Source organism: Thermobia domestica, chromosome 2, assembly GCF_964235325.1.
Source record: "Thermobia domestica chromosome 2, izTheDome1.hap1.1, whole genome shotgun sequence".
Classification (NCBI taxonomy): Eukaryota; Metazoa; Arthropoda; class Insecta; order Zygentoma; family Lepismatidae; genus Thermobia; species Thermobia domestica.
This window is the reverse complement of record NC_137455.1, coordinates 141123901-141151571: the sequence shown is the minus strand read 5'-3', so window position 1 is coordinate 141151571 and position 27671 is coordinate 141123901. Positions and strand designations below refer to the sequence as shown.

General features: G+C 36.3%; 1 protein-coding gene across 1 annotated transcript in view; it reads left to right on the top strand.

The window, feature by feature from the left end:
- Positions 1 to 27671, top strand: part of LOC145675767 (uncharacterized) — a 131624-nt gene that overhangs the window by 89873 nt on the left and 14080 nt on the right. The window contains exon 2 of the mRNA XM_081746432.1: positions 23631 to 24727. Within this exon, the coding sequence (XP_081602558.1) occupies positions 23631 to 24727 (1097 nt within the window). The remainder of the gene's footprint in view (positions 1 to 23630; positions 24728 to 27671) is intronic.

Sequence of the window (27671 nt, the reverse complement as noted above, 5' to 3'; positions counted from 1 at the left end):
TTAGTTAATAGCGTCTTTCTGTACATATACAGCAGATGTGTAAATAACAATTTTTTCCAGAAAAATAAAACCCATCAAATTATTATTTACTTTCAACAAACGATATACTTTTTAGCACCACAAAAGTTCCTTTTTTCTCGAAAACTACACATGAGAATTCAGCCTCAGAAGCATGTTATTTTGTTCAGATTGATGTAACAATATTTTTATTATTTAGACAATATTTTTATTTAAACGGAAATTAATTTTTTAAAACTTGTTTCGAGAGACGAATAAATGAACATTGTCTTTTTTGTCTTGCAATACTTTGTCTTCAACTGTTTCCTGGTTTGAATTACTATTGTCCCGTGTAGAGAATTTCTAAATAATTTGTTTTTTAATAAGTTTTACTTCTTTTTTCCTTTGTATTTATATAAAAAACATTGAAACTTTAATTACCAAACCGATTTCTGGGTCACTAATACTTTGGTTTATAGATATTGTATCGTACATTATGATAAACTTGCAATCCATTTTACTTTCTTTATGGAAATATTGCAATTCCATAAAGACCTACATAGGTCAACTTAAGAGTGTTGAGTACCCGTACCATCTTTGTTAGCCCCTTGATATATTGTATATACATACACACACACACACACACACACACACACACACACACACATATATATATATATATATATATATATATATATATATATATATATATATATATATATATATATATATATACTGATTTCTTTTTCAAATATTGTATTTAAGTATTTCTTGCTTTGTAAACATTAAATTATGTGATCTATAACTTTATTTTCTAATAAATTAAATTTAACTTAAGGTAATATATTAAATTTATATGTAATACTAATTTATTTGAACAAAGCAAAAAAAAAAAAAAAAAAACTAGAGTTAAAGGAGAAAATCAATTAAAAATCAAACCATTAAAATTGTTCATTCCCAAGAAGAGAGAATAAAATTTTTCTCCGCATAAATCAATAGGCTAAAAAAAAAGGAAAGTTGCGGCAGGCACTCGTCGCCTTTAGTAAACATGTATACTTTTTTTTTTTTTTTTTGTGGTAGTATTCGGGGTTAACGTTAACATATGTAACTTTAATAAAAAAAATCCCTAACGCCTCACAATTACTGACAAATTTTTCTACGCAGTATTACAGTATAGCCCTGTAGTTGTTCCCAACAGAGATGGGCTAACTCACAGTCACCCTTAATCAATTCCCTGACATTCACACTCACCCACCCTCACCCTCAAATATTATTCACGCCCTCACTCTCACTCATACACTACCCTAATCGGCTCTCTGACACTCACCCTTACCCTTAATCAACTCGCTCACACACTCACTCGCCTTTGCACTCAGACATCACTGAAGCCCTCTTCCTCACTGACACCCATCCTCATCTACCAAGGGTGAGTGGGGGTGAGGGCGGCCCTCTTGAAGGCACAAATGAGTAAGGTGCCCATCTCTAGTTCCCAACGCCCTAGCTGCACTGGGATACCGTTTCCCTCGTGAGATCAGCGAAGCCAAGCAGTGTCGGTTCTGGTCAGAGGAAATACGGGTAATAGTTCGTACTCACCAGATGGTATTACCATTGCACGTCTACCGCACGTCGTAAAGACAATTGTGGAACTACAGGTACTTGAAAAAAAAGAAATAAAATCCTGTTTAGAAAACTAGAATTAACGGCAAGGGGAGCTTATGTGCTGACCACACATCACTTCAAAGGTATAAATCCTATAAGCCAGTTGATAGGACCTAGTCCCTCAAGGACTGCTGAACCTTTAGTTTGGTCTTTAGCACTGTAGTTATCGAAAATTAAGATTATCAATATCAATCGTTGTTTCCTCTAAATTTTTATTAATTTGTACCTAGAAGGCCAACGTTCATTCGAAGGTGGAAGTACATGTGATTTGTATCCTAAATTTAGATATAGGCCCACATAACATATAACTTTAAGAAAAATGAACCAAATCAAATTTCTAGGACAATCTCGCCCTGAAGATAGCTAAGATGACGCAACTAATCAAACCTCTATATCTTGTAAAAAAAAAATTGGAAGTAAAAACCGTGTCCTATATAAATTGTGATTAGACTATATATCTTTTCTTCATGTTACAGTGGTCACCTGCCAAGAGAACATAGGCTTTATTAGCATTTCATGAACTGTGGTCAACTTCAGTTCAGTGCGAGACACGCATGTTCATGAGGTACATAATTGGGGCAATGGATCTGTTGTTGTTGGTTCTTTAAAAAAAAGTCTTTAAATCAAGAAAAGAAAAAAAAGAAAGTTATGCAACCGTCATAATATATAGTCGACACCAAAACATCTGCTCTTCCCATCCCCCTTCCCTAACAACCTCCTCATTTCAAGAAAATCGTGACAGGCCTCACGTGCTGGCAGCTGTTCCATCCGTTAATGTAGTAGTACGTAATGTCAGAGGCATTACATTCATTAAAGTCACTTACGATTCCTCATCAATAACGGCGGTGATGAAGCTTAATGCAAGTTGTTACAACCTAATGGCGACGTGAAGGATGCGCTAAATAGGCCACTTGTGTCCTAAATATGTGTCACAAGAGCATTAATCATCGGACTATAACTTACTGCTTACTGAATGTTATGATACGTCCAAACTTCAAACGTTTGTTTTTATGTGTAGTTTTTTTTATCTCATTTTAAACATGTTTTTTATGATATTTTTGTCGTTAGTTTATTCCGGTGTTTCCCAACCTTTTCTCGCTAATGATGCACTTTCTATACATCCAGGATATCCAGACACACTTCTTAGATTCTTTTATTAATAATATTATACAGTAGATTGTAATAGTATAAACCTATAATTTCCTATAAAGTAGTGACTCTATGTAATACTAAGCACTATTGCTGCCTCTGAGAGGTTGAATGGTACAGTCTGTCTCAAAATTGATTTTTAATTAATCGTTAAATGTTTCATGATTTTTAAATTCTAAAATTTCGCGACACACCCAATGAGACAGTGCGACACACCGGTTAGACGTCTCATATAACCTCGCTGCTGAACGGGATGTTAAACTCAAAATCAAATCAATCGATCAGCTGTACAATATAGGTTAAAATCATGCTTAAGACATTTAACATTTTTTTTAATTCAAGGTCGTGTGGGTTGTCCCGTTTCCTCCCACTTTTTCATTCCATTATTTCATTCATTTCTCCTCACCACCATTTCCTTTAGTCTACACGACATAACCGTGTGACGTAAAATTGAAAGATTACATTTTATTAATTTATTTTTAATAATTATATTTAAACAATACAGCTTTTCAATCACAGTTAATTAGTTTTCAATCGGCAAGTTACATGCACAGTTTAACTCCCGATAGCGCAGCTAATGACATCTGTTATGGTAATTGCTTATTATTAGGAATTAGCGTGACACACATACTGAGATCTTTTCCGTTTATAATAATAATAATAATAATAATAATAATAATAATAATAATAATAATAATAATAATAATAATAATAATAATAATAATAATAATAATAATAATAATAATAACGAATATCTACATTGATCAAGCATTTATCTTCTTGTACGACTGCTATTAACTAGACCTGCCTCTGCCTTCTGAAACGTACTATTTTGGAAGTCAAACAATAATTATACTATTTCTCTTCATAATGTTAAAAGGGTTAACAACAATATATTAAATTTTATAATAACCTTACTGTTAAGCTGTTTCTCTTTTCGACAGAAATACACTGTCAAATTTTCAGTATGTAAAACTACAATGAAAAATAAAGATATTATTTTTGAATTTGGCTTAGATTTGAGTTTAGTGCCCAGTTCAGCAGCGAGGTGGTATGTATGATACATGGACTTATAAATTAGTGTGGGATGGGATCCGAATCACATGAGCTATCGCCGGGAGAACTTTATTATTAAATTACAATAACATTGAATAAGGAATACGATAGCTAATACAGGGAGATAAACAGCGAATTAATTATCTGCACCGTTTATTTCGACACACTAGCTCTGATAGAATTCTCCGTGTCACGAGGGGTCCACAAAGGTTGTGATATAACAACATTTTAACCATATTTGTTATTGGAGTGTAATTCTCTTTACTATGCTCGTACTTTCATTTTATTAATGTATAAATTGTGTACTATTACATGAATCTTGTAACACTGAAAAGAATTTGAGACCTAATACTTGAGTGAATTAGTATTGCCCACGAGATACGAAATATTTCTAATCACGTCTCGATTGTGATGTTTCTCATCTCGTCACCGATTTGAAAATGTACTTCTCGTGTCGTGGGCAACGCTAGCACTGATTACATTTTAATCGCTATCCTGTCAGATAAAACAGTTGAACAGACGTTCTTCCTCAGTGCATTGCAGGGACACGTGGGTTACAGTTTCTGAAATCTTTATAACTTTTTTTTTTTCAAATAGTATCGGCATATGAACCTATGAAGAGGGTTTGTGAAGTTAACACTTTATTCTATCCAGGACTAGGCAAGATAACATGTTAGCCTGATAATTCCTCTGAAAGCGAAGTAGGTGAAGAATTTTTGTTGTGTGGATTAAGACAAAAATGAAATCTTTGAGTTTTACGTCCCACGGTTATGCCAGTTAGGCTAAAGGAGACGGTGATGATGAGTAATGAATGACATGGTGGAATGAAGAAAGTGGAAGGAAACGGGAGAACCCCGAGAAAACCCACGCACACGGTGTTTGTCCACCACAAAGTTCACTTGGCGGGGGCTGGGATCGAACCCGAGACCCCAAGCACCAGAGGTGAGCGCTCTACCACTGAGCCACCGCGGCCCATGGATTCAGACAATCATCTGGAAAATCTATCACGAAAGATTAACACTGGAGGTCGAATTTATGGTCTGATTATCTTGTGTGAGTAAGTTATAATATTTCCATCCTGCCTGTTCGTCAGCGAAACATTAGGCTTTCTTAAAATACCATTATGAATAGATTGAAAAGTATTCATCTTAATTGGAAATGATAAGCTGCCCATCATTCGTTTAGAATTTTCCTTATCTGTCCCCATCTTTCATAATACATGTAGCGTTGATTGATTGCATGTTTTACTTTAGAAGATGATTAGCTAGTATCTTAAATGATATATTGATAGTGTTAAAATGTTTAATCATGAAGAAATAAAGAAATTTTACACTTCGTAGGTTAGCACTCTTTATTTCTTCTAATCGCTTAGTGTGCAAAAGTTAATATTATTTTGTTACAAGTGTGTGTGTTAACCGTTTTACCGAGAGGGCGTGGGTAAATGTTCTTTTGTCATGCGAAATATGGCATTGTCTTTAGTGCTACATTGGCGTTCACAGTAGGGCGTGTTCGTTCTTCGTTCGATTCCCATTTTCAGCGACCTTTTGTAAACTTTTGTAGCCCTATAGGATTTTTTAAAAAGAAAATAGTTAACAATGTTGTGTGGACTCTAGTCTAATGGTTAGAGCGTTGGATTCATGTCCGCGTGGTCCCGGACTCGATTCCCGACCGGTGTTTCCCCAATTTTCGGGGTCTACCCAGTGTCGTGAGTAAACTGGGGAGTCACGTGAATAGACGCTAGGTCTAGAAAGCCCCTGATTTGCCGTTTAAACGATATGGCGACGTAGGCGTAGGCGATAGGTGAAACTACGTCCAGCCTAGCTGACCACATTTTCGTTGCTAGGCTGGAGGTAGTTTCACCAGTCGCTAACAGATGGCGTGGAATGACTCAGGCCCACAAATCAGGCCGTTGCGCCAAGTGTATATATATATATATATATATATATATATATATATATATATATATATATATATATATAGTTAACAATGTTGAGTACTTTCGCCACCTTTTGATTTATATATTATTTTATTTGAAATGAGTTGAAATTTTGATGATTTGATTTTATTGTTTTTGTTTTCAAGCCTATTAAAGGTTATTTCTACGTGAAAATTAAATTTTGTGATATATAACTTTAATATTTAATAATCAAATTTAATTTAAGTAATTTGAATTAGCATTTTATATGAAATTAATATTACTTAAATTAAATTTGATTATTAAATATTAAAGTTTTAGTATCACAAAATTTAATTTTCACGAAGAAATAACATTTAATAGGCTTGAAAAAGAATCAGTAAAATCAAGCTATTAAAATTCCTACTCATTTCACAGAAAATAAAATAATAATATACCATATAAATCAATGGGCTTTAAAACATTAAAAAAACACACACACACACGATGTAGACGCACTCAATACCAATAAGAGATTTCAGTAGTATTTAATGTTAAGAACAAAGCCTGAAATCAAATCAATAAAAAATTAAATCAATAAAATATAAAGCTGTAGAGGTTTCCACTTCGCAATCAAGAGAATCCGAGTTTGAATCCCCTTGCATCGTGGCTTTTTTTTTTTTTTTTGCGAAAAAATTCTTCGTGTGTTCCACTGTTAATTATTTACGGTATAAAATGGGTTCATAGTTGTAATAATTGATATTTAATTAATGAATAAATTTATGCTTTAAACATGTTCATGAGATGCACTCGCTGCTAAAAGATACTTTTTATTCACTTTCAACTGCCCTGTAAGAGTCATCAAATCTAGGAGGCTCAGGTGGGCAGGTCATGTAGCTAGAATGAAAGAAAGTAGGAACACTTTCAAAGTTTTAACTGGAAGTCCAATCGGAAAACGGCCATTAGGAAGACTTAGGCGCAGATGGGAGGATAATATTGAAATGGATCTCACAGAAATAGGAATACAAAGTAGAAACTGGATGCAATTGGCTAAGGATAGAAGTCAGTGGAGAGCTTTTGTGAACGTGGCATTCAACCTCCGGGTTCTATAGGCTATAGAGTTAGTTTGAACTACCAAGTATATCATTGCTAAATTTCTAATTATTTTAATGTTTGATACCTTCTCATTATCGTTAGCGTTCGAAAATAAAGATAAATTAAGTAGGGCATTTTAAAAAAGCTTGATCAAAACTCGTATGGAATTTTAGTTTCCCAATTATCTTTTTTTTTTTTTTTTTTTTTTTTTTTTTTTTTTTTTGTGGGGGATGGAGGTTAATTTGAGGAAAAACGCTTTTCCACTATTATATAAATGATGAATGTTTTCATTCAATACAGACAGAAATGAATGAGAATGCATTTTTTTCTTTCACCTTCCCTCCCATTTTTTAAAAAAGTAATCGCTAAAACATATGCTGCTGTTTGTTAACGCGAACACCTTTATAAGAAATATGTGCCCACAGCTTACCCCAGTGAGAAAATTAAAGAAGAAGGAAATAAAAGAAAAATAGAATAAACCTCTTAAAACATACAGAAAAAATAGAATGAACCTCTTAAAATATACTGTGTTGGCCACACACACACCCTAAGGGAGAAATAATAAAATTAGGAAAAAAAGAATAAAAAGAATTGCTCCTCCCTCAATACTTGCTACAGGCTAACCTTGAAATTCCTTGCTTCTTAACCCTACCGCGGGCGGCGCTGTGTACTTGAGAGCGGAGGCCTTCTGTAAACCAAAGTAATCTTGTGTGTGTTTTTTGTCGTCAGTCAGTAGCTAATACCAGGTAAAAAAGACTTGGAAACATCGGTAAACCAATAAAAGCTCCTTACTGCAACGGAAAATGCATACTACGGATAGCTAGAGTCATAAAGACAAGCCGAATTCCGGTTTTCTTAGAAAGCTTTTAAAAAATAAATGAATCTTTCATCAGCGTAGAGTTCATAATTTACGACGTTATTAATGAAACGTATAATTAATACTAATTTTTATTGAATGCAAAAAAACAGCTTCAGTTTATACAACAAGTTTGACCAAATAGATGCCCGCATAAAAGTAGAATATAAAGTCCTTACGATATTGTTAAAACGATCAGGTATTCTCGTAGATATTACTACAGAGAGTATGTAGGAGTAAAACCGGTACTGAGTAGCACGTTCACTTTGATATAATATTGCCACTGGAACGATAACTAGTTAGGTAATTATATATTCAGATACCATACAAATTCGCTCTAGTAACACATATATTAGGATAGTTTTGCCCGGAAGCAGGGCAAGAGATCTTTTTTCCTGTTCCCTGCTCCTCAACGTTTGAGACCTTTTGAAGCCTAATATATTATGTATAAACGTAAGGTTTCTGAGCTAGGATATATCATATTATTATAGCTTGCATGTTCATATAGGCCTACTTGTACTTTCAGATCAGATTTGACCACTATATACGTATATATAAAAAGGTGTAAATTAGTAGTATCAAGTATCATGTTTAGAAATTTTGAAAGAAGGAGTTCAAGGAACATACTAGCATTCGAATAGGGCCTACCATTTCTTTCTTGACTCTGTACGTACCTGTGGTGCAAGAGACCCTGGTTCGGATCCCGGCTGAAGTTCATGTGGTTCGGATCTCACGTTAAGCTGTAGGTCCACATATCCTTTAGCCTCACTGCTGAACGAGATGCTAAAGTCAATTCAATTTAATCCAATCTTTCAATTTCTTGACACATCTTGTTTTGTGTTCTTATGTGCGCCGACATTATGAAGGACGGAATCTACTATTAAGGTTGGTTTAAAGGGACAAGTTTCGTCGGTAGATGTCACTTAAGTCTTCATCTCTCTCATGATTTTTTAATTTTCTCGAAAATTCACGATTTCTCTTACAAATTTAAACCTAGAGACTTCAAATTTTTAGACAAGGAACTTCATAGCCGATCGAAGGTAAGAATCCGTGCCGATTTTTTTTATTTAGAATTTTCTTCACTGTTGAAATGGTTTGATTATTGAAATGAATTTCCAAACTTTTAACAACGGAACTGTTTCAACAATTAAGAAAATTCAAAACAAAATAAAATCGTCTTGGATTGTTGCTTTCAATAGGTTATGAAGTTCCTTCTCTAAAAATTTGAAGCCTCTAGGTTGAAATTTGTAAGAGAAATTGTAAATTTTCGTGAAAGGCAAAAAAATACATGAGAGAGATACTAAGACTGTAGTGAATCTATCTAGTGAGTGTAGTGGCGGCAAAACTTGTCCGTTTACACCAACTTTAATGTGAGCTCCGAGCCACGACTAGGACTTCAATCAAGCAGTTGACGGTTGCATGTATTATTCCCAGATCAGTCCTCACAATATAGGCCGTTACCCTCATAATATATATATATATAACTACAGGAAACTTGCAATATATATATATTGCAAGTTTCCTGTAGTTAGGAAGAAGCAGGCACCAATCTTGAGCTCTTTCGTCTGCACAATCCTATTAGCATACTTTGAATAATTGGAAAGAAAGGAGTATCAGAACTCATAGAGATGTGACACTTAAATGTGTAGTGTAAACGTAATAATATTATGGCCGTGCTCTACTCCCACAGTCCGGTAAATCCGGAGTTTTCTGGTTAGCTACTCCCGTTTACAAATACATTTCCCATGCTTATATCAGTAAAAGTTCTGTGAAATTTATAATACTGTGCTGCATGTTCCTGATTTAGTTCAGTTTATATTCATAGTACTTCATTTGTCGTTTATTAATATAAATGCGTATTGCACGGTACATACACATAACTTATGTAATTTATATTATTATTGAGATCTACTGTACTTTGAAATGCGTAAAATGTGTGCAGGTATACTTGTAACATTTGTCTAATAATAGGGAGGATACTTTAATATTTATGCTTCAACATCAAAAATTAAAGAAAGTATACATGTATACTTTTGCTAGATACAGTTCGTCCTAAGCACAAGAACACAGAGCTTTTCCAAGAAATTCGGTCGGAATGCTTTGTGTTTGGAAGATTTCCTTGTAGTCTGCAACCAACATCACTTCGAAGTTATGGTAGTTGCATAACCAAAAGGCTTCAGTTGAGTCCTTTCTTACATTTCTCTTGAATTAAGGGTAGTTTTTGCAGCATTATAGTTTTGCTTTATTCCTCGCCATGACGAGAGCATTTGCTTATGATGCGTATGCTTCGGAGTTTGATTCCCTGTGTGGCTACAGAATTGTCAGTGCTGACTAGTAGTTTGAGGCAATTGGGAAGCTTCTTGAATTAAAAAGTAGCTAACTCCGACTTGGAAAGCTAGAAAATAACAACAGTGGGAACCGATATGTTGATTATTCCCCCAAATAAAAAGACATGTGGCCAGGCATAGCTCATGTGGGCAGTAAAATAAAGGAGCTTTTTAGATATACTTTTGCTTTATTATTTCTTTTTAACCATTAGCCATTAACCATTTCTTAAGTACTCAGCCTTTAATCCTGTATACCTAAATACTCTTAACTCTTTGAAACATTTGTGTAGTAGCCCTACATGTTTGATATATAATGTATAAGTTAAGAGTAGATTTATTGTAGTAATAATAATTAATGTGTGCAGGAGGGTATGTAGCTTTCCATAAGTGTAAATAAAAATTATACAATTTAATGCTCATAATCGTGGTAGGGTTATCCATATTATTTTGCCGAGTTTTGTTGTTAGCAGCGTTGCCAACAGTTTAGCACATCTTCTTACAAGAATACCACTAAACAGGGTTCAAAAGCCACTAGAAATCCCACCAGATATGAAAATGAAAAGGAAAAATTGTAGATTCCTGCTCTCTTTCTCTCTCTCTTTGGTTTATTGGAATTTGAATTATTATGCAAACATTACGGTACATCTTTTGTGTGATGGAAATTGTAAAAACCAAGTGTATTTATACATTTCACTTGCTTAAATGCAATCCAAATTTCTTGGTAAACGTTATACCACAGGTTGAAAGTCAAAGAGAATGGCAGACACACATTACACAATTCAAATGTCAAATGTCTCCTTTTAATATTTCATACACAGTATTATTGATAGCCATGATTATACTCGCATTATCTTACAATACCGTCCATCTTGTTGAAATTTGTACATTAAAAAAAAACTGCCACAGTCCGTAGGCATTACAACGCGAAAGTTAATGTTAGTTTTTCTTTTACGCGTAAAGTTAATTGCAAATTACTGCAGCTTACTTTGAACATCAAACAAGACAATACTTTTCTTTTTAAAGAAAAATGCAGGACTCACCTCTATGTTACACTGTATCAGAATCATAGCATAGGTCATTCAGGTCAAACTTTTATTTGTTTGCATCAGACGGGATTTTCAAAAGCAACTTATATGAGTTCCACTTATGTATATTAGTAGCGTGATATTTCTGTATAAAGTTTGTATAGTTCCGATTCGATAGTCGAAAAGAGCAGAGGCAGGAGCCGTAAGTAAGGCTTCATACTTGTATATCAAGTGATCAGTTCACTATTAAAAGTCCAGTAGACTTCCACCAAAAATAATTCACGATCAACTAGATTTTCTCATTAGTCACCAGACTAAATATTTCTCCGCCAAACAACTGCATTAAAACCCCCTAAATTTGGTAGGAAAACCACTAAATTGGCAACACTGATATCGAGTCTGTTTTCAAAGATGTAGCATTTAAAAAATCCGGAAGTGTAACATGAATTAAGTAAGCTTACGGGATTTGGATTCCTCTGAAGGATTTACAAGGGTACAACGAAGAATTAAAGGGGTGGATTCCAAAAGAGCCTAAGTCAATTTTTGTCAATTTTGAGATGTTGGTTCTATTAAGTTCCATTTCAGCATTTCCGTATATTAAACTGGATTTCATGCCAAAACTCCATAAATCAAATTAATTGTAGGCAAAAGAAAACAGTGTTGTTTTCCACAATGTCCTTAGTCAACAGTATTCTCTGAAGTTATTTTCTGACTCATGCCTAAAAATGCTTATAGAACTCTTGCTATAGATGATAATTTCACCGTTATCTTATCTTACGAAATCATAATTTTCTTTTATGTAGACTACTTTTCTTTCACAGAAAAAGAATGGTGGAAGCACAAACAAAAAATCGTCTCCTGAAAAACTCACTTTTTTGACTTAGGCTCTTTCGGAATTGAGCTCTTCAGTTGTTATAGTTGGGGAACTAATGTAAGAATTATTCTTATAAGGACGCTTCTAATAAGGAGTGCATCCCTTTTGATCTTTGCTGGTGACACATATTGAGAACTGTCAAGTGCACAATAACATCTGAGGGAGCTGAGTTACAAAAGTAATAGTTTTGTAGTACAAGTGTAGAACTTTTTTTAAAAAAGAGTTATCTGCATCATCAAATTAACAATACGTCACCAATTAGAGTTATCCAAGCTATGTTCACAAATTACTTATATTGTACGATTAATTTAGAAAACGAGTTCCCTGAATGAGGAACATCATAATTTTGCTGTAGATATAAATTTAAATTTTTTTGTCATTCATATAAAGATTAGACTTGCTACTTCTGCCAAAATATTTTGCAGAGACATAAAAGGTTTTAGAAGACTATTCTGTTCCCATGAATTCTCTACATTGAAGAATTAACGTTTTCGAGAAAACAAGAACACTTTGGAATTGCCAAAAATGCCTTTTACGTTGTTCTTGTTATGTGTGAACAAATAGCATTTCTCACCAATCTCACAGTCTTTTCCTTTTCTTTTTTTCTGATCTTCCCATTATTTGCTATTTGAGCACACTATACGGTCACTATTTCAACATTAGATTTATGTTACCTTCAGAAGGAAAAAATATGCAATGTCATCAAATCACTGTTGTTCTTTTTGTAAACCTTAAAAGTTAGCACAAAGACAGCGACTATGAGGCACGTACTGGTGACCAAGGAAGAAGAAAAAATGTTCTTTATAAAAAAAATTAAAAGAAACAACCGACCATTGGTTGATCGGTCTCCCGAAGCGTAGCGTAAAGAGTGACGCTGAGACTTCTGAGAGTCTTGAGTTTTGCAGTATTCCATGTCACGGTCTCCTGCATCGGTTCCATTGGTCGGCGCCAAGGGGACTGGAAACATTAACAAACAAGCGGCAAAAAATTAACAGTGTACATGCATACATACACATAAACACATATTAGATGCCTTCAGACACAAAAACACACATATATATCAGTTGACACATGCTCGAGGAGCTGTTAGTCTATTAGGTAATTATGTATCAAACACACACACACATGCACATTAATTGATTTTTATTTGGAAACTCGAATGTCATGTTTCAAATGCAGAGTAGAATGTTCAATGTAGACATTAGTACGTATAATGTATGATACAAAATACTTATAATAAAATAGATTAGAATGGACTTCTTTCGAGCTTTCAAAGTACATAGCGAATTTAGTAACCACGTAGACTCTTTCATTGTTTAATAAATAAGTAAAAGGACATAGATGTTGAGTTATTTATCATTGTAGAAGGTGACAGCAACCTATAACCTCGATTTACTGAAAAGAACAGTATAATATATATATGTATATCGTCTTGCTACGTTTAAAATGAACGGAAAGTGGTAAATATGTTATATAATGAAGGACAAACACCGTAATTTGGTAATAACGTATATTGTTTTCTGTTTCCCTCAAAAAATAATGAAATAAATTGATATAGCCATGAAATTAAAGTTTCAATAAATTTTAATTCAAAAGTTCAAAAATTAACTACCTTCCGTTTTATTATTATTTACTACTGTTATTTCTTCAGTCATTTTAAGTAAAATTTGACGCAATTGTTTTCAAGTAATAAGAAATTTGGATATATTATTTACGACTGATAAAACACGTTATTATTAGGGTATCGTAACTGATCATGTATTTTTCAGTTCAAATTGACAATAACTGTCTACTTCATAATAGTATATTTTATGTAGTCTTGACGGAGCTATGCTCTCCATATTTTAAATTTGCTTTTTTATTTCAATTTAACTTGCAAATAAATATATAAATGAATAAACATTGTTCAGATTTTGCTTAGAATAACTCTTAATATATTGTTTCCTATTGTATTGTAATTATAAATGCCTTCGTGTGATATGTGGATTTTCTTTTCTTTTCTTTTCTTTTTAGTAAAGAAAATCATAAATCTAAGACAAAAATACTTCTGAATTAGTAGCAAAATAAGAATGAATTTCAGAAACCAATTAGAGAGAAATATTCTTAAATTCTAAGAATATTCTTAAATTTCCTATTCATGTGAATTCCTTAATTGCTGCAGAGACCTTCCAAGGAACCCTCACATTGTTTAAGGCTAATTTTCCTTCTTCTTTCCTACATGTGTTGACAAGTCACTCTTCATGTTAGAAAGACAATTTCTCATAAAGAAAGTGTCCGATTTAACTCAGTTTGTTCTTGTATTTTTCTATAAAAAAAACCGTAATTAACAAAAAATTCGCGGAAGAGTTTGAAATATTGTCACAATTATAAATGTTGATTCACGAAATATTCTGAGGTCTTATGGCAATAAAAAATAATATTTGAAAGAATTTGAAATCTTATGGCAATTAAGAACATCCATTCGCGATAGAATCTAAAATTTTGTAATAACTAAGTCTCTATTTGTGAAAGAAAATGAAATCTTATTACTATTAAAAATGACCACATGCGAAAGAGAGATTCGTTCATGACAGTGAAATAAATGTGTTTGATGTAAGTCAAAGTTCGGATTTTTGTTTTATTTTCACATTTTTCAATCTTGTTACGTGAGAGTTAAACAAAAAGATGGGATCAAAACAATAAGAAATGAAGTTCCGAATAAAAGGCATTCTTACAGTAAACCACACCTTTTTGTTTGTAACCACGATGTTTAAGAGAAAAATAGATAACTTGCCATAATTATAAAATTTTTCTCAAAAAATCTTAATAAACTTCATACACGTAACCCACTAGTTTAAAATGTTACACACAGTATAACGTACTATAAAAGTATTCCGAAATTTTGCAGTCCAATTTCTGTGATATTATGCAACCATAATCACGCTCAAGTATGTATGGTTGCCTGTAAGCATATTATTTTGACGTAATTAACCCGGTATTTGTTGAGGTGTTTCATAGTCTAGCTACAAAGATTACCACCAGATCCTAAAGAAATGTATGTGGGGCTCACGGAAGCTCTACTCTTTCAAATTTAAAAGAAAAAAGAATAATCAAAATCGGCGCTTCAATGTAAATGTAAATGAATGTACATGTAAATTGTTTGAGCTTCTTACCAAACGACGGTTTGTCATTTTAAAGCTTTTATTTTAAATATATGAAACTATATAACTACAGAAAATTCAGATAAATATGTAAAATGATGTACTCAGTTGTCTACTATTCTCAATTTTGAATTGTTCTCAAGTTTCTTAATGTTTTTAGATGGATAATTTTTCACTCGAAGGATGTAAAAACTCTCTCACACACACAAAACTCTTGTCGCGTCTCTCTCTCACTATGTCTGGAGGACGCTAAAAACAACCCCCAAGAAAGGGAGTGGGCGAGCGGTAGGCATAGGCCATCTATTGCCAAAAAAGAAAACTTTCTCACACTACACATACACAAAAACGAAAAGCAGAAATGAACAAATTGCCCATGCACAAACTCGAACATACCGCCCGCCTTGAAATGCTACATTTCAAAAAACACAAAGAATTTTATATTTTCACTATTTATACAACGTAAACAAACATTCGTCGCTATTGCGAACAAGTTTTTTTTTTTCACTCAGCTTCTCTATTCACTTCAAAGGGAAGCACACACAACTTTACAATCGGACGTTTAAGTTCGCCGGAGGCTGTTTTTACTGTTGCTGCTCGCACTAGGCCATCGGTCCCAGCATGGACTTCCGTGATTCTTCCCATTTTCCACTGCTGAGGGGGAAGGGAGGATTCCTTTAACAATACCATGTCACCCTTCTGGACGTTTTTCCGCGGAGCCAACCACTTAGGTCTTTGTTGAAGGCGTGACAAGTATTCTTGCACCCACCGTTTCCAGAAATGGCGAGTCAGCTGTTGAACTAATTGCCATCTTCGAGGATTGGATATTTTGCCTTCAAAAGGATTCCTGTCAGGAATGGCAACCAAACAATCTCCAATGAGAAAATGAGCTGGTGTTAACACGGAAAGATCATTGGGATCGCTAGATACTGGTGTAAGGGGGCGAGAGTTTAGTACTGCTTCGATTTGAGATAGCACAGTATACATCTCTTCGTAACTCAACGTAACATTGCCCACAACTCGTTTCAAATGATGTTTGATACTCTTCACACCTGCTTCCCACAAGCCACCGAAGTGCGGGGAAAGGGGGGGACTGAAATGCCAAGATATCCCCTGTTCACTTAAATACGCTGAAGTTGTTTCGTTTCCCTCTCTGTGCGCACTGGAACCTAAAAGCTGTTTTAACTCTTTGCTAGCACCGACGAAATTTGTCCCGCAATCACTATAGACATCAGTGGGGATCCCTCGACGGGAGACAAAGCGCCTAAAAGCAGCTAGGAAACAATTAGAAGTTGCATCCGACACAAGCTCCAAGTGAATGGCCTTTGTAGAGAGGCATACAAATATAACTATATACGCCTTATACGGCACTCTCCTTCTTCCAAAAGCGTTCTTAAGAAGAATGGGGCCCGCGTAATCGACACCTACTTGAAGAAAACATCGACTAAAATTCACTCTGGCTGCTGGTAGGGAGCTCATCATTTGTTTTTCTCCTTTGGAAGCAAAACGATGACACTTTACACATCTTCGCGTAATCGCTCTCACTAGATTCCTAGCTCCAAGTATCCAATACTTTTGCCTCAGGCTAGCTGTTACCAATTGAGGGCCGCCATGCAATGTAGCCTCATGTTCGTGTTGAATCAACAGTTCACTTAACTTATGATTCTTTGGCATTAAAATGGGATGTTTGTGATCTGTGGCGATCTCTGCGTGTTGTAATCGACCTCCCACTCTCATTATCCCGTCATTGTCAATAAATGGACTTAAGCACAAAATAGGGCTCTTGGGGGGTAAGGGTTTACCGCTCTTTAAATGTTCTAGTTCTCTAGCAAATGCTTCACTTTGCGTTTGTTTCACTAAGCATAACAATGAAGCTTTTAGCTCATTAGCCGTTAATGGCCCACTTTGTCTTGGGGAATTAGCCTTGAGATTGTTGATAAATCTTAGACACCATGCTAAAACACGCCTTGACTTCGTGAATGACGAATAACGGTTTGTGATGTCATCCGTTATAGTAGTACACATAGCTGTCACACACTTTTGCCTTTCTTCCATCGTAGCGTGGGGGTCGAAGTCCGGACCCGAATCGTCGGATAGCACTGGCTGTGATAGCCACGAAGGACCATTCCACCATAAGTCATGACACAACAATTCACTCGGATTGATTCCCCTCGAAGCACTGTCCGCGGGGTTTTCTGCACTATTTACGTGACGCCAGCGAGCCGAGGGAATTAAGCTCTGTATCTCGGAGACTCGATTTGCCACAAAAGTTTTCCACTTGTTAGGCTCAGCTGCTAACCACGAAAGCACTATGGTGGAGTCACTGAAGGCAATTATATCTTCTATCTTGAGTAGGATAGCCTTTAACACAGCGTTAAGTAGCCTTGCCAAAAGCACAGCCGCACACAGCTCGAGTCTCGGTAGGGTCATTGTTTTTATTGGGGCAACCTTCGTTTTTGCTGCAATTAATCTACTTTCCACGTGACCATCTGCGCATTCTGCCCGCAAATAGGCGACACTAGCGTAGGCCTTTTCAGAAGCATCACAGAAACCAATTAATTGACACTTGACTGTATTTACTGGTACGATACAGCGCTCCACGGTAAGTTCGCGTAATAGCGGTAACTCGCAACAGTATTTGCACCATACTTCACAAAGCTCTACCGGAAGTGCGTCATCCCAGTCCAACTTGTTTTTCCACAAGGTCTGCAACAATATTTTGGCTTTAATGGTTACAGGAGACAACAAACCAAGTGGATCAAATAATTTTGCTACTTCGGACAGTATAATTCGCTTCGTCAGCACTGAGTGGGGTTTTGAAGGGCACACTCTAAAACCGAATTCGTCCGCGGAGGGAGACCACTCGACACCAAGCGTTTTAAGTGTGTCGTCAGTGTCAAAACGAAAGGGCACATTCGTTTCACGCATATGAGCTGGGATAGCCTCTAACACTTCAATCTCATTTGAGGACCACTTCCGCAATTCAAAACCTCCTCTTCTCAGTAGCTCGATCAGTTGTCGTTGAAGCTCGATGGCTTCTGGCACCGAAGCCGCCCCTGAAAGGAGGTCATCCATAAAAAAATCCCGCTTGACCACTGGAGCCGCCAGGGGAAAGTGCTCACCCTCATCTTCTGCCAGCTGTTGTAGACAGCGTGTCGCCAGGAAAGATGCACTCGCAGTACCATATGTTACCGTCCGTAAACGAAAGTCCTGAATGGGCAAATCCGGCGACTCACGCCACACAATTCTCGTGTAATCTCTGTCCACCTTGTTTACTAGCACAGCACGATACATTTTCGCTATATCAGCACACAGGGGAATCTTGTGGCCTCGAAATCGCAGTAATAGTGGCAATATGTCATCTTGGAGTTTGGGCCTGATCATAAGCCTATCATTTAATGACACACCAGATGACGTTTTGGCACTAGCGTCAAACACAACTCTTAATTTTGTAGTTGAACTACTTGGCTTCATCACTGCATGGTGGGGCAAGTAGCAACTCTTCTCTGGGGAAACGTTTCTCTCTCCTATTGGCACGATCTCCATGTGACCTAGATCAAGATATTCCCGCATAAAATCCCGATATTGCTCTTGTAGGGCAGGTGACTTTGCAAGCTTGCGTTCACTGTGCAAAAGTCTTCTAACAGCAATGTCTCTAGATGCACCGAGAGTCTTTACACTATCCTTGAAGGGTAGGCTTACCGTGAATCTTCCGTGTTCGTCCCGGTAGTATGTGTCTTTGAAATGTTGCTCGCACTTTTTTTCCTCTAGTGTGAGGTGTTTCTGGGGCGGAAGCTCTTCTATTTCCCAAAACCTCTGCAAACTGATTTCAACCTCACAAGCGACATGGTGAGATGTAACTGTAACACTACGTCTAGTAGGAGCGATGCTCCCTGCGACGATCCAACCGAGAGCAGTTTCTATAGCTACGGGCGATCCAATGGGTCCTACTCGTTTTCCACTACACAATAATAAAGGAAACACGTCTCCACCTAGCAATATATCCACAGGGCCCACCACATTGAACGTTGGGTCCGCGAGCTTGATACCGCTTAAGTGATTCCACAAGCTTGGGTCCGGAACTGGTGCCTTTGGGAGATTAGATGTAACCTTGGGCACAACTACTGCTCTGGTGCTGAAAGTTTCGCTGTCATCACCTACCGCTTGAAATTCTAAATCCGTCACTGCACGAGAAGTGCCCACACCTGCACCCGTTATTCCAGAAATCACTATTTTCGTCTTATGTTTTGTTAGTCCCAGCTTTTGAACACAATTTTCTGTGACAAATGACGTCTCAGAGGCGGAATCGAGCATTGCACGGAATGGGCGCCAAACATCGTTTCTGTCTTTCACCTTTATAATTGCTGTTGATAACAACACATGCGGAGTGTTTCTCTCGACTGCAACATGTGAAGAAACAGCTTGTTCTCCGTCAGGTGACACCGACGTACTTCGGGGCTCACTACGCTCATAATGAAGTAATGTGTGGTGTCGCTTATGGCACACACGACAACTAGATGAGGAACACTGGGTACTTTTGTGAGAACCGCGTAAACAATTGAAGCATAGCTCTTTACTCTTCACAAACGACACACGATCTGCTACAGAGCGTTTTTGAAAATCAGGGCACTTATGGAGAGAGTGTTTAGCATTACATAACTCACAGGGGTTTAGTTCACTATGGGTCACTGTATGATGTGTCACTGCTTGCCTCTTTTCTCGTTGCCTCATTGTATCACTCGACGTCGTAGTCTTCCCTCTGCTGCCGCTAGAGACTGCGAGCGCGCGCGCGCGATGATCCAAGAAGTCCGTTAATTCTTTAAATGAGGGTTGCTCATTTGATTTTTGCGCTAGTTCCCACTGCCGACGCGATTCGCTATCGAGTTTTTCGGTAGTGTGGTACACGAGAATAGCGTCCCAATGCTCTACGGGTTGCTCCATCACTTTTAACGAACGCGTACACTCGACCGTTGTATCGATTAATTTACGCAATGCAGTAGCCGATTCCTGCTGAATGACCGGTTGCGTGATTAACCGCTTTAAAATCGAATTCACGATTTCACGCTTGTTTTGATAGCGAGAGTTCAGAATGTTCCACGCTTCCTGATAATTAGTATCAGTAATTTGCATAGCCTGGATTAGTTGCGCGGGTTCACCTTTTAGACTTGTTTTCAAGTACTGCAGCTTCTGAGCTCCCGAGAGCTTCTCGTTGTTATGCACCGATGCAGTAAACAAGTCCTTAAATGATAACCACTCGAATAAGTTCCCACTAAATGTTGGCAACTGTAATTTCGGCAGTTTCATTTCACTACACGCTTGAGTTTCACTATTGGGAGGGGATTGTGTTGTAGCTTGCAGATCCATTAGGGACACACTTAGTTTTACAAGTCTACTTTCCATTTCTGCGAGCTCTTCTTCTTCTTTAATAAATTCTTCATCGTTGGAAACTGCAGCTATTTCGTCCAAAAGTTGAGAACAGTCTTGTTGTAACTCGTTGACCTTCCCGCTATGGACCAATATGGCGTTCGCGTCGTTCTGCGACAGCAGGCTCACTGCCTTTTCCTGTCGAGTAATTTTGGCTTTCAAAGTACGTTTTTTAATATTTAAGTTCTCCATTGTTTTGGAATGTCACACACACTACAGAAAACACACTCACAAAAGTTCACCAAAGCTGCACTTTTTGCTTCATCCGGCACTAAAGGAGGACCATGTTTGAGCTTCTTACCAAACGACGGTTTGTCATTTTAAAGCTTTTATTTTAAATATATGAAACTATATAACTACAGAAAATTCAGATAAATATGTAAAATGATGTACTCAGTTGTCTACTATTCTCAATTTTGAATTGTTCTCAAGTTTCTTAATGTTTTTAGATGGATAATTTTTCACTCGAAGGATGTAAAAACTCTCTCACACACACAAAACTCTTGTCGCGTCTCTCTCTCACTATGTCTGGAGGACGCTAAAAACAACCCCCAAGAAAGGGAGTGGGCGAGCGGTAGGCATAGGCCATCTATTGCCAAAAAAGAAAACTTTCTCACACTACACATACACAAAAACGAAAAGCAGAAATGAACAAATTGCCCATGCACAAACTCGAACATAAATGTATTATGTAAATGAATTTTGCTGGAATTGTGTTTTTCCTACGTTGAAACGTTATTCTGTATTTTAAAACCAAAAGAAATGGCACTTCAGTTGTGTGTTTGTTATATAAAAAATTCCCTACAGTTACCTGCATCTCCGAACCATAATTCTTCTTCTTCTTCTTCTTCTTCTTCTTCTTTTTTTTTTTTTTGTATCAGAGGCTTGCATGCTCATAGCGGGCCAGACTAGCAAATGTTTAAAGAATTATAAAAGGATTATATATTTTAAAAAATAATTCTTTAAAGTGTTTTTAAGTTTATAAATGCATTTTCATCAGTGTATTTTTACACAACTTATGGTGAGACGATAATACGATGTAAACGAGAAATATGTAATGTATAAAATGAAAATCAAAGTAGACATAATGACATAAAAATTAGTAACGTGAAATAAGTACTCACAGAAATGTGACTACAATTTTTCTGAAGAACTTTAGTTTAAATATCGAATAAAGTTAACAGATATCATGTAGGCCACCTGAACCAGAGCACGGACAAGGACACTTAAGCAATAATGTGACCCTGTAAATAGCATTTGGACCTTCTTGCGTATGTGCCACCATTCTAAACTTTGTCTTCGATGAAAATGCAACGTTATTTCCCAAAATACTTAAAATGAAATATAATAGTTATGTTGTGGCGGTAAATATAAACATGAATATATTGCTGTAGAAAAGTTCAAAGATTTCAATTTATTAATATTAGTACTAATCAGTATAAGCTGTGAAACTTCAGAGAGTAAAAAATTAGACCTCTATGATAGATCTTTTAAGCAATTACTATTGCAAGCATCAAAATCTCTCTGTTTCTTCCATTCTATTGTTATCTACCCATCGCCTTTTCATTTGACACTTCCGAGCTATAGCTCAATTAATCTAAAAGTTTCAGGCAGCTTTAACTATGGCCACCACTTTGAGAATCACTGAGCCAGGAGTTAAGCACAGTGAATATAAGATTTCAGTGTAGTCATATGATAAAAGCTGCAGAAGATGTATATAGACTTCGTTCTTGTTATGTAAAAATGAATACTTGTGGTTAACCACTGTAAATTTGCAAGTGACATTTAATGACACATCTTGAAACGTGTATTCACTAAACGAAGCTTTTCGAAACAATAACAATTTCTTACAAATACCCAAATTAGCAAATTATTTTTCATGTAATACTTCTTGCGTGATCATGTCACAAATGGCTTCTTGCACTTCTTTGCGTGATAATGTCCATCATTACCTTCAAGATGAACACAGATTTTTCTTTCTCTCTTAAAGAAACTTCTACACCTTGAAGCAACTTGTTATTTTTTTCTTTCTTTATTTTCTGGCGCGTCATAAGTACGATTAGTGCCGCCGTTTAGAAGTCGTTCAACGTGGTATAGAGACATTTCACATGGGTTAACCACTCACCATTCCTATTAGCTTCTTCCTGCTCAGTCGGGATGGTCATTGTCAAACAACATGAGCATATATGTAACCTTCAAAGATAATTATTTACGGCTAAAGAGTTTCACAGGAAAAGAACGTGTCCATCTAATAGTAATACGTAGAGTATAGTTAAGCACAAACACACGCATTGAAAAAAAAATACACATTCAAGTGAGAGAATCTCTGTATATGGGTATAATGAGCTAGAAATTTTTCACTTATTAAAGATTTACATCTGCAGCACTTTTTAAAAACGGGCCGTGAACATAATCTGCAGTGGCACCAAATTGTTCCTCATAGGTCTCTGATCCGTTCTGGTCCTGTTTCTTTTAGGAGGAAAAATCATCTGAGAAGTATTTGCTGTATGGATATCATATAAGAAAACAATAACGTTGGAGAATGCATCGCTCAATTGATACTGTATTAGTTGGTGTACGTAGTGATTTAAATGGTAGAAGAGGGAGTACCTCGAGATGGGCTCCTACTGTGCACGGTATTTATTGAGCACAAAGAACACAACTAATGACGATCAGCATTAGCGGCCATATGGAGACATTCAGCAAAACCGAATATGGGGCTTCTCATTATTAAAGTTTTTTTTAGTGGCAAGTTTTAAAAAAATATTTATTTTTAGTTCAACATTCCACGATTATGCACCGAGGCGAAGGAAAACGATGATAATGAAATGAATGATAATGGTGGAATAATGAAATTGAGAGGAAACGAGAGAATCCCGAGAGGACCCACGTATACGGTGATTGTTCTCCACAGAGCCACTTCGCGGAAGCTGGGATCGAACCAGGAACCCCACCAGATGTGAGCTCTACCACTGAGCAGCCGCGGTCCCAAGGACGGAAGTAGGACAGCTACTATCCAAATGTGTAACCTCTTTATTTGTTTACATCTAGCTTGGATGTGTATTAAATACCTAGATATAATTAAAGATATTTGGTGATCGTTGAATTGAAATGTGGATTATTTTCTTTTGTTCTAGGTTATGTGTTCTTCCCGGTATGATGTGGTGGTTACTAGTGATGGGATACGAGTCGGAAACTGTTCCTGAAAATGATTGGCAATGCCCATTAATACAAGAGCCATCAGTCACTTGTACATGTGATCTTCCCCATACATTACGGTGCACAGGAGGAGCCAAAGCATTGGAAGCCATCGCTCAACGTCTACAAGGTCTGTCCTCTGATGCTGCAGTGTCACTTTTAGACTGTTCTCTACAAAATGTAAGTTCAATACCGGAATTGAATTTCAAAGACGTTACTTTACATGGATTGGTAGTGTCCTCAGGAGAGATTCGGGATATTTCTCCTAGATCGTTCACAGGTCTTGGGAATTCTCTTTTGGCGCTAGGATTACCCAATAATAAACTGAACACAGTGCCGAGTGCTGCTCTAGAAGAGTTACCTTTATTAGAAAGACTAGACTTATCACATAATAAACTACGATTTATCAATGGGTTGACTTTTCCCCCATTGTATAATTTGTCATTTTTAGACCTTAGTGATAATTTAATTAATAGTCTGTCGGAGGATGCGTTTGCACCGTTAAAATCTCTAAGGACGTTACGTCTTCACAGAAATCGCCTTGATGTTTCTCAAGTCAATAAAGGCCGTGGTCTGCAAGTGTTGCAAGAACTTGATCTCAGTGGTAATATACTTAAAGGAGCCTTAACATCCGATACTATTCGACCACTACCAAAACTAAGCGTGCTAAATTTATCCTACAACAATTTAACAAGTATTCGCCAAGGTGCTCTGCAAGGCATGGCTTCTCTTTCCACTTTGGTGCTTAGTTACAATCAAATAGATGTTCTGGAAGACCATGCTTTTTTGCATTTGTCCTTATTGACCCAGCTTGACCTCTCGCACAACAGGATTGTGACTGTGTCGAGTTACTCGATGGCGCATTTGAAACATCTCAAGCAACTTGATCTTGCCCACAACTTTCTCCGCGCTGTCACCTCCGATCTTGTGGCGCCACTGGTCAACCTTCAAGAACTGCGAGTGGATGACAACGACATCTCCATGGTGCAGGCCGATCTGACGTCACACTCTGATCTCCGAAGGCTAACCTTGGCAGGTAATATTTTTTTTAAAAAAGTTGTTTTATTTATTTATTTTATATTCAGTCTCCGACTATAATAATGCATGTAATGTAATATACTACATAAGGAAGATCAGTATATTTTGTAAGGATTTATTTATAAAATCCAAATAAGTAAAGGTTCAAGATTATATGGTCAAAAATAACTCAAATGGTTAGTATTTTCTATAGTTTGTTGACTAATACTCTTCTATCTTAAAATAATTTTGCAGTATATGAAATAGAAATACGGAAATGTATACTTGTAAAAATCTCTTGTATTTTTTTTTTAATTGAAGAATATGTTTACGTTAAAATAATACATCAATTGCCTGCCAGAGGGCAAAATTTCCGGTCGACAGATTGCAAAATATTTAAATAGCGACCAAATTATATTTTAGTTTGGCGATAGACATTTGGCCTTTAGTTTGACTGTCCTCGAAAATATTGCAATCAAAACTCTCTGAAATAGCTACAGGATTCACACCTGAAAATTTCATGTCCTGAGCTGTACACTTCAATAACATAGGTAAATATAAATTTGCCAAATTACTTGTCATATTTATGCATCCCAAATACGTCAAATATAATTTACGCAAAAAATGATGAAAAAGGACTGGAAGCTTTCGAAATGTAGGTCTGGAAAAGAATGAAGAGAATTAGCTGGGTAGAGTGTTAGAAATAGTGGGGAGAAAAGAACAATTTTAGATATTATTAAGAAGAGGAAGAGAAACTGATTGGGACATTGGCTAAGAAGGAATTAATTGTATTATGAGAGACGTGCTGGAGGGTATGGTGGCAGGAAAGAGAGGGAGGGGTGAAGGAGACTACAATTAATGGACGATATAATAATATAAAAATCGTACGTGAAGGCAAAGAGGTAAGCGAAAGACCGTGCAACATGGAAGCTTGTCAGTTGCTGCGAATGACATGCCAATAATGGCATGACATCTATGATGATGATGAATATGTCAAATAGAAGTAGTCAAGTGCATTATTTGTTACACAGGGTGTTTCAAAACAACGCCGACAACTTTTGGGAGGTGATTCCTGACACCAAGGTAAGAGAAAAAGTATAGACCAGCCTGGGTGCACAAATGCTTCCTTTCGGAGTTATAGGCTACCGAAAACATGAAAAAAAAAAATAACTTTAAAGGCCCATAGCTCCAAAACTATGGGACCTACCGTAGTCGGATCAAGACTTTACTTAATAACTAATATGTGTCCTATCCAAAAATCCATGTTTCAGAATCCTAAGGTATTCACGCAACGATTTTTATAGAGGGAGTTTCGCTACGGACATATAATTTGAAGTACCGGTACTCACCAACTACCTCTATCAAAATTGTTGCGGAAGTACCACAGGATTCTGAAACATGGATATTCGGATAGGACATATACTAGTTCCTAAGTGAAGTCTTAACCCGATTACGGTAGGTCCCAAAGTTTTGGAGCTATGGACCTTTAAATTTCATTTTTTTTTCATGTTTTCGGCAGCCTATAACGCCAAAAGGAAGCATTTGTGCACCCAGGTTGGTCTATACTTTTTGTCTTATCTTGGTGTCAGGAATCCCCTCCCAAACTTTGTCGGTGTTGTTTTGAAACACCCTGTAGATCTATCTTACATAAATATCATTCATCACGCTTAAGTGAAAAAATGAAATTAAATCTTTAAGTTTTACGTCCCACGGTTATGCCGGTTAGGCTAAAGGAGACGGTGACGATGAGTAATGAATGAAATGGTGGAATGAAGAAAGTGGGAGGAAACGGGAGAACCCCGAGAAAACCCACGCACACGGTGTTTGTCCACCCCAAGCACCAGAGGTGAACGCTCTACCACTGAGCCACCACGGCCTCCTACGCTTAAGTGAATAGTTAGTTGAAGCGTATGAAAAATTCTCAATTTGTGGCGAGACATGATAAGACTCATAATGATGGTAATGATAAGTTTGAGCCCCTCAATCGATTATCGTGATTAAGTTTCTACTAAGTTTATACTAGGATGGAGTTTTACAATATATATGTATATATATATATATATAAGCTAATGATCAACTTTCTTTCAATTATTTGTTTCCATCTTTCAATGTAAAATTACTTTACCAGCCATATCTACAAATTCACCTATAAACATTATATGAAATCATACATCGTTTCTACAACATACACTTTACACATATTCACTCGGACACAATTCAGTGCACATTTGCATAATTTTTCTGATTAAAAAAAATGTTTTGGTAATAAATGAAATGTGCGTTCTGCTTCCATATATTTTACACGAAGTAAGAGTTTAAGGAATATGATTACATCACCTCATAAAATATTCTTTTGTTTCTTTTAAATATTCAAGTACAGAACAAAGTTGATAACGAATTTAAACGTTGACTGAGAGAAAGTTTCGACTTTGTGGATTTGCTTCTTCTTTTTTTTTTCTTGTTTGTTCTTCTGACCCTGAGTGTTGTTTATTCTCAGACAAAAGATCTCTTACGAAATTAGTACCTTCTCTCTACAAAAATACAATTTTCTTATTCATAGCTCATAAAGACGATTTGAAATTTGTTCAAATGGTTGGTGAGTTCAGTCATAACATGTGTGTCTGGCACAGCAACGTACCTTAACAAGGAGAGATAGTCATCTTGTGTGTGTGTGTATGTTTATTAACTTTAACTGTTTTGGGGCTTTCTCGCTAAGTTTGGATATTTGAAAGGATTTAACATCAAAATACTAGGTACTGTCAGACAGAATCTTTTACGAATTATGTATGTAGTTGGGTGAGAATAAGCATTTATATATTTAATTATACTATTAAAGTTCATATACATCCCATGTCCTCATTATAGTATATGAGAAATTTTAAAGAATGAAATATTGGACTTTCTCCATGTCTGCATGGCAACAAGGAGTGTAATAAGGTATTGGTACGTGTGTTTAAAGATAT